This window comes from Salvelinus fontinalis, unplaced genomic scaffold (genome assembly GCF_029448725.1).
Source record: "Salvelinus fontinalis isolate EN_2023a unplaced genomic scaffold, ASM2944872v1 scaffold_0577, whole genome shotgun sequence".
Lineage (NCBI taxonomy): Eukaryota > Metazoa > Chordata > Actinopteri > Salmoniformes > Salmonidae > Salvelinus > Salvelinus fontinalis.
In genome coordinates this window covers 87,032-102,500 of record NW_026600786.1, presented here as the reverse complement: position 1 = coordinate 102,500, position 15,469 = coordinate 87,032, and the positions used below count along the sequence as shown (strand labels likewise).

The window sequence follows — 15,469 nt, the reverse complement described above, 5'->3', positions numbered from 1 at the left end:
AACACTGAACCATACACTGCTGTGTGCTTTCATAGATCAATACATTCCTAAAGAGAGATATGGAGGTGGAGAATATAAATATTTTAGAGTAGGAGAGAGAGGGTGAAGACAGAGATACTGAATGAAAAAGAGAGTGACAATAGAGGTAGAGATAGAGAGGGCAAACTAGAAAGAGAGAGAGAGGGCTAGGATAGTTAGAGAGAGCGAGAGAGGGAGAGAGAGGGGGCTAGGATAGTTAGAGAGAAAGAGAAAGAGAGAGAGAGAGAGATAGAGAGAAAGAAAGAGAGAGAGAGGGAGGGTGAGAATAGAGGCAGAGAGCGAGAAAAAAAGCTAAGAATAATTGTAGAGAGAGAAACAGAGAGAAAGCAAATAAGAGAGAAGAGGAGAGAGTAGACAGAGAAAGAGATGCTGGGCCAGGTTTGTATTGATGCCACTGCAGTGTTGTGCTACTGCCTGATGAGACCTTTAGATTCCTCAGAGCACAGTCTATTGAACCAAACCTTGTTGTTCAACTCCTGCTCTGCTCCCACTGTCTATACAAGCTCTATAGCAACCTGGAGATGAGGAGAGAGAGAGAGAGAGAGGAGAGAGAGAGAGAGAGAGAGAGAGAGAGAGAGAGAGAGAGAGAGAGAGAGAGCGAGAGAGAGAGAGAGAGAGAGAGAGAGAGAGAGAGAGACCAAGAAGATGGATAGGAGATGATAGAACCAGAGAGGGAGACAGAGTTTTGTAGGGGAGGATGAGGGAGAAACCAGGAAGTAAACAACAAGAAGAGGGGGGAGAGGGAGAATGTAAAGAGAGGATAATAATGGGAGGAGTAGGATGAGAGGAGGGGTACGGCCGGCAGATTGGGAGATGAATGTCAGTTCCTGAGAGCTTTTCCACAACTACCTAATGATTAGTTCTAAGTCATAAACATTGTCAAATGAGATCTAAGTCCTCCTTTATTAAACAGTGCTGTGCAGTATTGAACGAGCCTTAAGGATACTGTACACCTTCCTCAGTGTTTCTCACAGCTTAACACTGCCTAGTTGGTTTTTATGTGGGTAACGGATACACTTTCGACACCAGTCAGAACTGTCACTGTGTCAACAGCATTAAAAACACCTATCTTCCCACCTCTCTCTTCCCTCTCTCCCTCTCTCCCTCCTCCCCTGTCATCTCTGGCTCATCTCCTCCCTGACAGGCCGCTGTCTGGTGGATATAACACTGGTTATTTCCACCTCCTCTTCCTCCCTCCATCATTTCCCCAGACAACGCCTCACCTCTTTCCCTCCCTTCCTGAGAACGTCCCCAAAGCCACTGTCCCTTCCCTCTGTCAACTCCGGTCCCTACATCCTCCTTTCCTCCTCCTTCCCCTCATTCTCTTCATTTCAGCAGTACACAAGAGAGTCTTCTCCCTCCCGTCTGATATCCCTTCTGTCACTTTTCCTTCCCTTTGTTCTTCGTCCACTATGACCGTCGCTTCCCACCATCCTATCCTCATCCCTCCCTCCATCCTATCCTCCTCTATTTCTAAATCCTATTCCTACTCTATCCCTCCATCCTATCATTCTCTCTCCCTCCATCATATCCTCCTCTCTCCCTGTCACACACGCAGTCATGCACACACAGACACACACATAAATACACAGGCACACACACGCACACAAGCACACACAGACAATGCACACCTACCCAGTGGGGCAAGCAGATCAATGACCCAAATGTAAAATCTCTTTATTAGAGATACATACATTCACCACAATCCCTGGCTACATACAGTATACAGTACATACACCAAACTCCCTGACTACATACAGTATACATACACCAAACTCCCTGACTACATACAGTATACATTCACCACAATCCCTGACTACATACAGTATACAGTACATACACCAAACTCCCTGACTACATACAGTATACATACACCAAACTCCCTGACTACATACATTATACAGTACACCAAACTCCCTGACTACATACAGTATACATACACCAAACTCCCTGACTACATACAGTATACATTCACCACAATCCCTGACTACATACAGTATACAGTACATACACCAAACTCCCTGACTACATACAGTATACATACACCAAACTCCCTGACTACATACATTATACAGTACACCAAACTCCCTGACTACATACAGTATACATACACCAAACTCCCTCACTACATACAGTATACATCATCAAATTCCCTGACTACATACAGTATACATACATCAAACTCCCTGGCTACATACAGTATATAGTACATACACCAAACTCCCTGACTACATACAGTATACATACACAAAACTCCCTGACTACATACAGTATACATACACCAAACTCCCTCAATACATACAGTATACATACACCAAACTCCCTCACTACATACAGTATACATACATCAAACTCCCTGACTACATACAGTATACATACATCAAACTCCCTGGCTACATACAGTATATAGTACATACACCAAACTCCCTGACTAAATACAGTATACACGCACCAAACTCCCTGACTACATACAGTAAAAATACACCAAACTCCCTGACTACATACAGTATACATACACCAAACTCCCTGACTACATACAGTAAAAATACACCAAACTCCCTGACTAAATACAGTATATAGTACATACACCAAACTCCCTGACTACATACAGTATACACACACCAAACTCCCTGACTACATACATTAAAAATACACCAGACTCCCTGACTACATACAGTATACATACACCAAACTCCCTCACTACATACAGTATACACACACCAAACTCCCTGACTACATACATTAAAAATACACCAGACTCCCTGACTAAATACAGTATACATACACAAAACTCCCTGACTACATACAGTATACACACACCAAACTCCCTGAGTACATACAGTATACATACACCAAACTCCCTGACTACATACAGAATGCATACACCAAACTCCCTGACTACATACAGTATACATTCACCACAATCCCTGACTACATACAGTATACATACACCAAACTCCCTGACTACATACAGTATACATACACCAAACTCCCTGACTATATACAGTATACAGTACATACACCAAACTCCCTGACTACATACAGTATACATACACCAAACTCCCTGACTACATACAGTATACAGTACATACACCAAACTCCCTGACTACATACAATATACATACACCAAACTCCCTGACTACATACAGTATACATACACCAAACTCCCTGACTACATACAGTATACATACACCAAACTCCCTGACTACATACAGTATACAGTACATACACCAAACTCCCTGACTACAAACAGTATACATACACCAAACTCCCTGACTACATACAGTATACAGTACATACACCAAACTCCCTGACTAAATACAGTATACATACACAAAACTCCCTGACTACATACAGTATACAGTACATACACCAAACTCCCTGACTACAAACAGTATACATACACCAAACTCCCTGACTACATACAGTATACAGTACATACACCAAACTCCCTGACTACATACAGTATACATACACCAAACTCCCTGACTACATACAGTATACATACACCAAACTCCCTGACTACATACAGTATACATTCACCACAATCCCTGACTACATACAGTATACAGTACATACACCAAATTCCCTGACTACATACAGTATACATACACCAAACTCCCTGACTACATACAGTATACATTCACCACAATCCCTGACTACATACAGTATACAGTACATACACCAAATTCCCTGACTACATACAGTATACATACACCAAACTCCCTGACCACATACAGTATACAGTACATACACCAAACTCCCTGACTAAATACAGTATACATACACCAAACTCCCTGACTACATACAGTATACATACACAAAACTCCCTGACTAAATACAGTATACATACACCAAACTCCCTGACTACATACAGTATACAGTACATACACCAAACTCCCTGACTAAATACAGTATACATACACAAAACTCCCTGACCACATACAGTATACAGTACATACACCAAACTCCCTGACTAAATACAGTATACATACACAAAACTCCCTGACTAAATACAGTATACATACACCAAACTCCCTGACCACATACAGCATACATACAGAATACAAGACTGTAGGCAACCTAACTAGTGACTACACACATGCATCAGGACTCTGTTAACAGTAAGCACAGGAGCTGCTCCCTGGTGAGACGTTGGTCAACTGGTTGTAAATAAAGAGTTATTGGCATTGGAGAGCAACAGCAGTAGAACTGCTGCAATGGTGCATTCATAAACTCTTTCAAAAACCTTAAAGGGTTCTTCAGCTGTCCCTATAGGATGACCCTTTGAAGAACCCTTTTAGAACCAAAAATGTTCTACCTGGATCCAAAAAGAGTTGTACCTGGAGGCCAAAATGGTTCTCCTATGGGGACAGCTGAAGAACCCTTTTGGAACCCTTTCTTCTAAGAGTGTATAGCTGTAGGACCTAGTATAACACTGTTTCAGATATTCCTCATGGTATGACCTAGCCTGGCTACACCAGGACTGAACACTGTTTCAGATATTCCTCATGGTATGACCTAGCCTGGCTACACCAGGACTGAACACTGTTTCAGATATTCCTCATGGTATGACCAAGCCTGGCTACACCAGGACTGAACACTGTTTCAGATATTCCCTATGGTATGACCTAGCCTGGCTACACCAGGACTGAACACTGTTTCAGATATTCCTCATGGTATGACCTAGCCTGGCTACACCAGGACTGAACATTGTTTCAGATATTCCCCATGGTATGACCTAGCCTGGCTACACCAGGACTGAACACTGTTTCAGATATTCCTCATGGTATGACCTAGCCTGGCTACACCAGGACTGAACACTGTTTCAGATATTCCTCATGGTATGACCTAGCCTGGCTACACCAGGACTGAACACTGTTTCAGATATTCCTCATGGTATGACCTAGCCTGGCTACACCAGGACTGAACATTGTTTCAGATATTCCCCATGGTATGACCTAGCCTGGCTACACCAGGACTGAACACTGTTTCAGATATTCCTCATGGTATGACCTAGCCTGGCTACACCAGGACTGAACACTGTTTCAGATATTCCTCATGGTATGACCTAGCCTGGCTACACCAGGACTGAACACTGTTTCAGATATTCCTCATGGTATGACCTAGCCTGGCTACACCAGGACTGAACACTGTTTCAGATATTCCCCATGGTATGACCTAGCCTGGCTACACCAGGACTGAACACTGTTTCAGATATTCCTCATGGTATGACCTAGCCTGGCTACACCAGGACTGAACATTGTTTCAGATATTCCCCATGGTATGACCTAGCCTGGCTACACCAGGACTGAACACTGTTTCAGATATTCCTCATGGTATGACCTAGCCTGGCTACACCAGGACTGAACACTGTTTCAGATATTCCTCATGGTATGACCTAGCCTGGCTACACCAGGACTGAACACTGTTTCAGATATTCCTCATGGTATGACCTAGCCTGGCTACACCAGGACTGAACATTGTTTCAGATATTCCCCATGGTATGACCTAGCCTGGCTACACCAGGACTGAACACTGTTTCAGATATTCCTCATGGTATGACCTAGCCTGGCTACACCAGGACTGAACACTGTTTCAGATATTCCTCATGGTATGACCTAGCCTGGCTACACCAGGACTGAACACTGTTTCAGATATTCCTCATGGTATGACCTAGCCTGGCTACACCAGGACTGAACACTGTTTCAGATATTCCCCATGGTATGACCTAGCCTGGCTACACCAGGACTGAACACTGTTTCAGATATTCCTCATGGTATGACCTAGCCTGGCTACACCAGGACTGAACACTGTTTCAGATATTCCTCATGGTATGACCTAGCCTGGCTACACCAGGACTGAACACTGTTTCAGATATTCCTCATGGTATGACCTAGCCTGGTTACACCAGGACTGAACACTGTTTCAGATATTCCTCATGGTATGACCTAGCCTGGCTACACCAGGACTGAACACTGTTTCAGATATTCCTCATGGTATGACCTAGCCTGGCTACACCAGGACTGAACACTGTTTCAGATATTCCTCATGGTATGACCTAGCCTGGCTACACCAGGACTGAACACTGTTTCAGATATTCCTCATGGTATGACCTAGCCTGGCTACACCAGGACTGAACACTGTTTCAGATATTCCTCATGGTATGACCTAGCCTGGTTACACCAGGACTGAACACTGTTTCAGATATTCCTCATGGTATGACCTAGCCTGGCTACACCAGGACTGAACACTGTTTCAGATATTCCCCATGGTATGACCTAGCCTGGCTACACCAGGACTGAACACTGTTTCAGATATTCCTCATGGTATGACCTAGCCTGGCTACACCAGGACTGAACACTGTTTCAGATATTCCTCATGGTATGACCTAGCCTGGCTACACCAGGACTGAACACTGTTTCAGATATTCCTCATGGTATGACCTAGCCTGGTTACACCAGGACTGAACACTGTTTCAGATATTCCTCATGGTATGACCTAGCCTGGCTACACCAGGACTGAACACTGTTTCAGATATTCCTCATGGTATGACCTAGCCTGGCTACACCAGGACTGAACACTGTTTCAGATATTCCTCATGGTATGACCTAGCCTGGCTACACCAGGACTGAACACTGTTTCAGATATTCCTCATGGTATGACCTAGCCTGGCTACACCAGGACTGAACACTGTTTCAGATATTCCTCATGGTATGACCTAGCCTGGTTACACCAGGACTGAACACTGTTTCAGATATTCCTCATGGTATGACCTAGCCTGGCTACACCAGGACTGAACACTGTTTCAGATATTCCTCATGGTATGACCTAGCCTGGCTACACCAGGACTGAACATTGTGCTTTTGTGTGGTCTAGCCAGGCTAGGTAACACCAACCATAAACACGAATCCCCCCAAAATGATGTCCTCTCAATAACATGCAGTAGAGACGGTCTATGGTATAAGAAGACATGATTTCATTTCCACAACCACCACATAAAAGTCCTGAATAATTTTTATGACACCTAACTATGCTGTAACAATACCTAGACGTATGTGTGTGTTTCATTGCTTTGCCTAGGCTACAAACCATAACTTCACTACAACAACAGAAAAGTGTTATTCCTGTTAGTCACACAGAAGCATAGACACAGACTATAACACTTCCCCGGCCCAGTGTTGTGGTACTGTAGGGTACTGTGATGTTTGCTTCCTCGGCCCAGTGTTGTGGTACTGTAGGGTACTGTGATGTTTGCTTCCCCGGCCCAGTGTTGTGGTACTGTAGGGTACTGTGATGTTTGCTTCCCCGGCCCAGTGTTGTGGTACTGTAGGGTACTGTGATGTTTGCTTCCTCGGCCCAGTGTTGTGGTACTGTAGGGTACTGTGATGTTTGCTTCCCCGGCCCAGTGTTGTGGTACTGTAGGGTACTGTGATGTTTGCTTCCCCGGCCCAGTGTTGTGGTACTGTAGGGTACTGTGATGTTTGCTTCCTCGGCCCAGTGTTGTGGTACTGTAGGGTACTGTGATGTTTGCTTCCCCGGCCCAGTGTTGTGGTACTGTAGGGTACTGTGATGTTTGCTTCCTCGGCCCAGTGTTGTGGTACTGTAGGGTACTGTGATGTTTGCTTCCTCGGCCCAGTGTTGTGGTACTGTAGGGTACTGTGATGTTTGCTTCCTCGGCCCAGTGTTGTGGTACTGTAGGGTACTGTGATGTTTGCTTCCTCGGCCCAGTGTTGTGGTACTGTAGGGTACTGTGATGTTTGCTTCCTCGGCCCAGTGTTGTGGTACTGTAGGGTACTGTGATGTTTGCTTCCTCGGCCCAGTGTTGTGGTACTGTAGGGTACTGTGATGTTTGCTTCCTCGGCCCAGTGTTGTGGTACTGTAGGGTACTGTGATGTTTGCTTCCTCGGCCCAGTGTTGTGGTACTGTAGGGTACTGTGATGTTTGCTTCCTCGGCCCAGTGTTGTGGTACTGTAGGGTACTGTGATGTTTGCTTCCTCGGCCCAGTGTTGTGGTACTGTAGGGTACTGTGATGTTTGCTTCCTCGGCCCAGTGTTGTGGTACTGTAGGGTACTGTGATGTTTGCTTCCTCGGCCCAGTGTTGTGGTACTGTAGGGTACTGTGATGTTTGCTTCCTCGGCCCAGTGTTGTGGTACTGTAGGGTACTGTGATGTTTGCTGCAGCCTGAACACGACAGCCCGAAGACGCTGCTTTTGTTCCCATAGAGCAGCAGCCTCGTGAGGCAGAGAGAGAGAGAGCGCCCGTTAAGAACGGGTGAGCGATTAATTAAATAGGTGGCAATTCGTCATAGCTTTGTCGCCTGGCTTCCTCACTCAGGTCTCAGGGTGCCACTTCACTGACTCCGCTGTTATTAATCTCTCTCCCTCTCTCTGTCGTTCTCTCTCTTCACTTCTCTCTTTCTCTTCTAATTTCTCTATCCATTTTTTTTTCACTTCTCTCTTTTTGCTCTCCATGTTCACCTCTCTCGCTCTGTCGTTCTCTCACTCCGTCGTTATATCGCTCTGTCGTTCTCTCACTACGTTGTTCTATAGCTCTGTCATTCTCCCTCTCCCTCTTCACCCCTTTCTCTCTCTTTCCCTCCAACTTCACCTCTCTCTCTTTCATCTCTCTCTTTCTCTTTCTCTCACTCTCCTTCTCTGGCTCTTCACCTCTCTCTCCTGATCTACCTCTCTCTCCCTTCTCACATCTTTTTCTCTCCTGATCTTCCTCTCTCTTTAAACTTCTTCCTCGTTATCTCTCTCATTCTCGGTTTCACGTTTCACCCTCAAGTCACTTGCACATCTTTTCCTCAACACTTCTTCTCTTTGTCCTAGAAATAACATTCTCTTTCTCACATTGTCTCATCATGCACTCTCTCTACCTCCATCTCCAAATCTATCCATCCCTCTCTCTTTATGTCTTTCTACATCGAGGTCACTGTCACCTGAGTGACCTGAGGTCACCTGAAGACCAGATGATTTACATACGTACCCAAAGCCCACAGCAGTGTCAGAACAGACTAATGGCACAGTGTGTTCATTACATCCCACTGGGAAAACACTGGTTGAATCAATATTGTTTCCATGTCATTTCAACAAAATTACGTTGAACCAACGTGGAATAGACGTTCAATTCACATCTGTGTTCAGTGGGAGTGTGACTAACCCCAAGCTACAACACAGACAAATAGGTATCTAGGCAGCAATACTATTACTCCTAGTGAACATCACAGTCAAGCATCAGTCCAGGTCAGGTGGAATGATATGTCAGCAAAACTACTGTAGTAGAACAAGTACAAATCAACCATTTAAAAATCAGAATATTCCAACTCATTCCATCTTCCAAGGATTCAGCATGCAGGGCTGCAAACATAATTGATTGTGGTCAGCTACTATAGTAAAGATTTACCTTCCAACAGAAAAATGGAGCCTGAGAAGGTAAAGGGGGCTTTCTTTCTTCAAGACAGCAGGAGACGTGCAGGAACCATTGTTATGATAGTTTTGCATACAAAGCACTTGTATCACTTTGCATTGCAGATTCCCTTATTGAGAACAGAGTGTACATCTTGAAATCTCTTACTCCTGATCCATTGTAATAGAAAGTAGGACATCCCTTATGAAAGTCTTATCAAACACAGATCACAGTATTTCTGCTCAGAATAAGGGCCAGTCAATTCACTCCACACTCTACTTAAAACTAGCACTGAGTGCAATAACCTCTTTTAGTGAACGCATTTAAAACATGCAATGTTGAAAATAAAACTGCAATATAATACATTAAAGAACGTAGGGTAATAGCTTTAGAATTGAGGGTTACAATCTTTTTTCCCTGTTGAAACAAATTGAGGTGAAGTTCTGGTCTGCAGCTGAAGCAGAGTGAATATATCTGCTATAGCCTCAAGGGCAGAACATAGACTTTAATCATAGATTGGACATCAGCATTTGTCCTGACCCCTAGCCTCTCTCTCCCTCTCGCTCTGTAGCCGCCACAACACATAGAACCAGACCAGAGGTAATATGTGACATATACAGTGCATTCGGAAAGTATTCAGACCCCTTGACTTTTTCCACATTTTGTTACGTTACGGCCTTATTCTCACATTTTTTCCCTCATCGATCTACACACAATACCCCATAATGATGAAGCGAAAACAGGTTTTTATAAATTGTTGCAAATGTATTAAAAATACATAAGTATTCAGACCCTTTGCTATGAGACTCAAAATTGAGCTCAGGTGCATCCTGTTTCCATTGATCATTATTGAGATGTTTCTACAACTTGATGGTAGTCCACCTGTAGTAAATTAAATTCATTGGACATGATTTGGAAAGGCACAAACCTGTCTATATAAGGTCCCACAGTTGTCATAGCAAAAACCAAGCCATTAGGTCGAAGGAACTGTCTGTAGCGCGCCGAGACAGAATTGTGTCCAGACACAGACCTGGGGAAGGGTACCAAAAATGTCTGCAGCATTGAAGGTCCCCAAGAACACAGTGGCCTCGATCATTCTTAAACGGAAGAAGTTTGGAACCACCAAGAATCTTCCTAGAGCTGGCCGCCCAGCCAAACTGAGCAATCGGGGGAGAAGGGCCTTGGTCAGGGAGGTGACCAAGAACCCGATGGTCACTCTGATCGAGCTCCACAGTTCCTCTGTGGAGATGGCAGAACCTTCCAGATGGACAACCATCTCTGCAGCACTCCACCAATCAGGCCTTTATGGTAGAGTGGCCAGACCGAAGCCACTCCTCAGTAAAAGTCACATGACAGCCCACTTGAAGATTTCCAAAGGGCACCTAAAGGACTCTCAGACCATGAGAAACAAGATTCTCTGGTCTGATGAAACCAAGATTGAACTCTTTAGCATGAATGTCAAGCGTCACGTCTGGAGGAAACCTGGCACCATACCTACGGTGAAGCATGGTGGTGGCAGCATCATGCTGTAGGGATGTTTTTTTCAGCGTAGCAAAGTACAGAGAGATCTTTGATGAAAACCTGCTCCAGAGCTCTCAAGACCTCAGACTGGGGCGAAGGTTCACATTCCAACAGGACAACAACCCTAAGCACACAGCTAAGACAACGCAGGAGTGGCTTTGGAACAAGTCTCTGAATGTTCTTGAGTGACCCAGCCAGAGCCCGGACTTGAACCGGATCGAACATCTTTGGAGAGACCTGAAAATAGCTGTGCAGCGACGTTCCCCATCAAACCCGACAGAGCTTGAGAGGATCTGCAGAGAAGAATGGGAAAAACTCTCCAAATACAGGTGTGCCAAGCTTGTAGCTTCATACCCAAGAAGATATGAGGCTGTAATCGCTGCCAAAGGTGCTTTCACAAAGTACTGAGTAAAGGGTCTGAATACTTTTATTAATACATTTACAACAATTTCTTAAAACATGTTTTTGCTTTGTCATTATGGGGTATTGTGAGTAGATTGATGAGGATTTAAAAAAAATACATTTTAAAATAAGGCTGTAACATAACAAAATGTGGAAAAAGTCAAGGGGTCTGAATACTTTCCGAATGCACTGTAATTACAGTGGTTACATGTCACTATTTTGACACATTCTAATGAGACCCTGTTGCCCAGACTGGTTAAGTGTCCATCCATAGACCACACAGCAGGGAAGCAGACATATAAAATCTGTCTTGTGAATGAACTCACCATTAAGTCTTTACAGAAACGATGAAGTACTGTAAGTAACCCAACAACACGATGGCTCGTAGGTTATGCACCTGAAAGCCACGGCAGTCTCAGTCTAGACTAATGGTACAGTGTGTTCATTTAAGTGTGTCTACCCGCAGCTATAACACAGACAAGTAGTTCTCCAGGCACAATGTGTTTTACTCTAAACACATATTACAGTCAAGCTATCTGCCCAGGTCTGAACTGCCACATACGTCTTTGGATCAGACATGACTGGGATGCATCAATACCTTTCAGAGGTCAGAGAGCCAGTTAACACACAGTATGTCCCAGAGGTCAGAGAGCCAGTTAACACACAGTATGTCCTAGAGGTCAGAGAGCCGGTTAACACACAGTATGTCCCAGAGGTCAGAGAGCCAGTTAACACACAGTATGTCCTAGAGGCCAGAGAGCCGGTTAACACACAGTATGTCCTAGAGGCCAGAGAGCCGGTTAACACACAGTATGTCCTAGAGGTCAGAGAGCCGGTTAACACACAGTATGTCCTAGAGGTCAGAGAGCCGGTTAACACACAGTATGTCCTAGAGGCCAGAGAGCTGGTTAACACACAGTATGTCCTAGAGACCAGAGAGCCGGTTAACACACAGTATGTCCTAGAGGCCAGAGAGCTGGTTAACACACAGTATGTCCTAGAGGTCAGAGAGCCGGTTAACACACAGTATGTCCTAGAGGCCAGAGAGCCGGTTAACACACAGTATGTCCTAGAGGCCAGAGAGCCGGTTAACACACAGTATGTCCTAGAGGTCAGAGAGCCGGTTAACACACAGTATGTCCCAGAGGTCAGAGAGCCGGTTAACACACAGTATGTCCTAGAGGTCAGAGAGCCGGTTAACACACAGTATGTCCTAGAGGCCAGAGAGCCGGTTAACACACAGTATGTCCTAGAGGCCAGAGAGCCGGTTAACACACAGTATGTCCTAGAGGCCAGAAAGCCGGTTAACACACAGTATGTTCTAGAGGCCAGAGAGCTGGTTAACACACAGTATGTCCTAGAGGACAGAGAGCCGGTTAACACACAGTATGTCCTAGAGGCCAGAGAGCCGGTTAACACACAGTATGTCCTAGAGGCCAGAGAGCCGGTTAACACACAGTATGTCCTAGAGGTCAGAGAGCCGGTTAACACACAGTATGTCCTAGAGGCCAGAGAGCCGGTTAACACACAGTATGTCCTAGAGGCCAGAGAGCCGGTTAACACACAGTATGTCCTAGAGGCCAGAGAGCCGGTTAACACACAGTATGTCCCAGAGGTCAGAGAGCCGGTTAACACACAGTATGTCCTAGAGGTCAGAGAGCCGTGTCTGCGTACGAAAGACAGTCCTACATTATGTCCTAGAGTTGGCATCTGCGTACGAAAGACAGTCCTACATTATGTCCTAGAGTTGGCATCTGCGTACGAAAGACAGTCCTACATTATGTCCTAGAGGTCACGTCTACGTAGGAAATAGTCACATTTCAGGACCAGTCATCACCTGGATAAATCCTTCACATCATTGTAATTCACTGGGTGAATAGAAGCCGGATGATTTAAAAGGTGAAATTTGAGCTGAGTAACAGAAAATAACATTTCATCCCTGTTTTTCATTTGTCTGGCTTTTTATCTCTGTTGATCCAACAGACCGACGTGCAGGCACACACACACACACACACACACACACACGCACACGCACACGTGCACGCACACGCACACGCACACGCACACGCACACACACACACACACACACACACACACACACACACACACACACACACACACACACACACACACACACACACACACACACACACACACACACGTAGTTCTGTGTTTGTGTGTGCGGCATGGTCACACACACACACTGGCACAGACACATGCACACACACTCGAGCACACAGATAAGACAAGGTCAATGTGAGATATAAATTAATGACTAGAGCAGCTGAGCACAAAACACAGACTTTCAACACAAACACACATTCACTTAGAGTTCGGCAAACACACACACACACTGTCATACAAACACAAACAAATACATATTCACAAAAAATACATATACGTAGTAAGACAGGAACAACACACACACAAACAATGCACACACAGTCACACACACACTCTCTCTAATCCATCCTCTCCCCCCTGTCCCTCTTACCTGGCAGGCCGAGGCAGAGCAGGGCGCTGTAGTAGATGACGGGCAGTGGTCCAAGGGGGCAACCCTGGGGAATGTCGGCCGGCTGCTGCCCCGTGCTCCAGGCACTGCTGTTGGGGGGGGAAAGGAGGGTGAAGATGTGGCTGTGCTCCATGGCCCTCCTCTTCCTCCTGGTCCTCGTCCTCAAATGCTCAGGAGTGTGTGAGCTCGGCTCGGAGTCGGGGAAGCCCAGAAACACACACACTCTCACAGACCCAGACAGCAGGACTGAGACAGAGAAAGGGAGAGAGAGAGAGAGAGAGAGAGATAGAGTGGGAGGGAGGGAGGGAGGGAGGGAGGGAGAGAGGGAGAGGGAGAGAGAGAGAGGGTGCTCTGTCCTTGGGTGCCAGTCGGCATGAGTGTGTGGTATGTGTTGAAGCTGGGGTTGCGCGAGCGTTTGTGCGTGTCTGAGTGAGAGAGAGAAGAAGAGAGAGGGAGACAGAGAGGGGAGAAGAGGCTGTAAGTGTCTGTGTGAGAGAGACAGATGTTGAGACACAGACGACACAGACGGGAAGATAAGAGGTGATATGTGTGTGTAACAGAGGGAGAGAGGAGGAGGGAGAGAGGAGGAGGAGAGTTGAGAGAGAAAGTATGTGGGGAGGGAAGATAATGCATGCATGTGTGATTGAGAGAGAATCGGAATGAACCGAGAGAAAGACAGAGACAGAGAGGATGGAGAGAGAGAAAAAGAGAGATTTAGAGAGGGAGGGGGTTAAGACAGAGAGAGAGGGAGAGAGAGAGTAATTGAAAGAGAGATGGTGTGAGTGAGACAGGAGGGAGGGGGTAGAGAGAGAGCCAGGGCACACTAGAGGAGTGAGTAAGGAGAAGTGAGGGAGAAAAAGAGGGAAAAGCAGACGGGAAGGAGAGGAGAGAGGAGAGAGGGATAAAGATTATTTGGATATGTGTGAGTGAGGAGAAGACAGGAAGGCAGTGAGAGTGAGGGAGCAGAGGAAGGAGGAAGGAGGAGGAGTGGTTATGTTTTAGTATAGTCTACACAAAGAACATATCAAATTGGGGGGAAGACGAGATGACAGATGGGAGTAATGTGTGTGTGTGTGTGTGTGTGTGTGTGTGCGTGTGATTGTGTGCGATTGCTTGTGTGCCAACAAGTTCAACAGTTATGTGTGCGCACAGGTGTTGTGTACATGTGTGGGAACACCTGTGCGCATGGTTAACTAGATATCCTGATTGCCTACAGTGTAAGATGTGAGTTAATCTGTGTAAATCAGTGAGTCAGTGAATCAGTGAATCAGTGTCATTGTGACACGTACAAAGTGTTCACCCCTCAGCATCTGTGCCTGTTGATCCCTATGTGCCTCTACTGCCCTACTTAATCCCATGGGAATATAGTCTATTCATTCTATTTCTATGCTTAATCTAGTGCAATAAATCCTTTGTCTCTACATTGAAGGACATTGTTGTACTAGGGTCCTATGGGTGGAAGGTATTTGTTTGTTCATAACACGTGTGTGTTGCTCTACTTCATACCTTTGCTTGATTCCATAGAACAATCTATTCATTCTATTTCTATGCTTAATCCTCTGCATACAAATACAATCTATTCAT

General features: G+C 45.4%; 1 protein-coding gene across 1 annotated transcript in view; it reads right to left on the bottom strand.

The window, feature by feature from the left end:
• The window catches only part of LOC129846525 (probable G-protein coupled receptor 139), a 36,139-nt gene extending 21,324 nt beyond the window's left edge, over positions 1 to 14,815 (bottom strand). Inside the window, exon 1 of the mRNA XM_055914457.1 lies at positions 13,868 to 14,815. Within this exon, the coding sequence (XP_055770432.1) occupies positions 13,868 to 14,522 (655 nt within the window). The 5' untranslated portion in view covers positions 14,523 to 14,815. The remainder of the gene's footprint in view (positions 1 to 13,867) is intronic.
• Between the last annotated feature and the right edge of the window lie 654 nt (positions 14,816 to 15,469).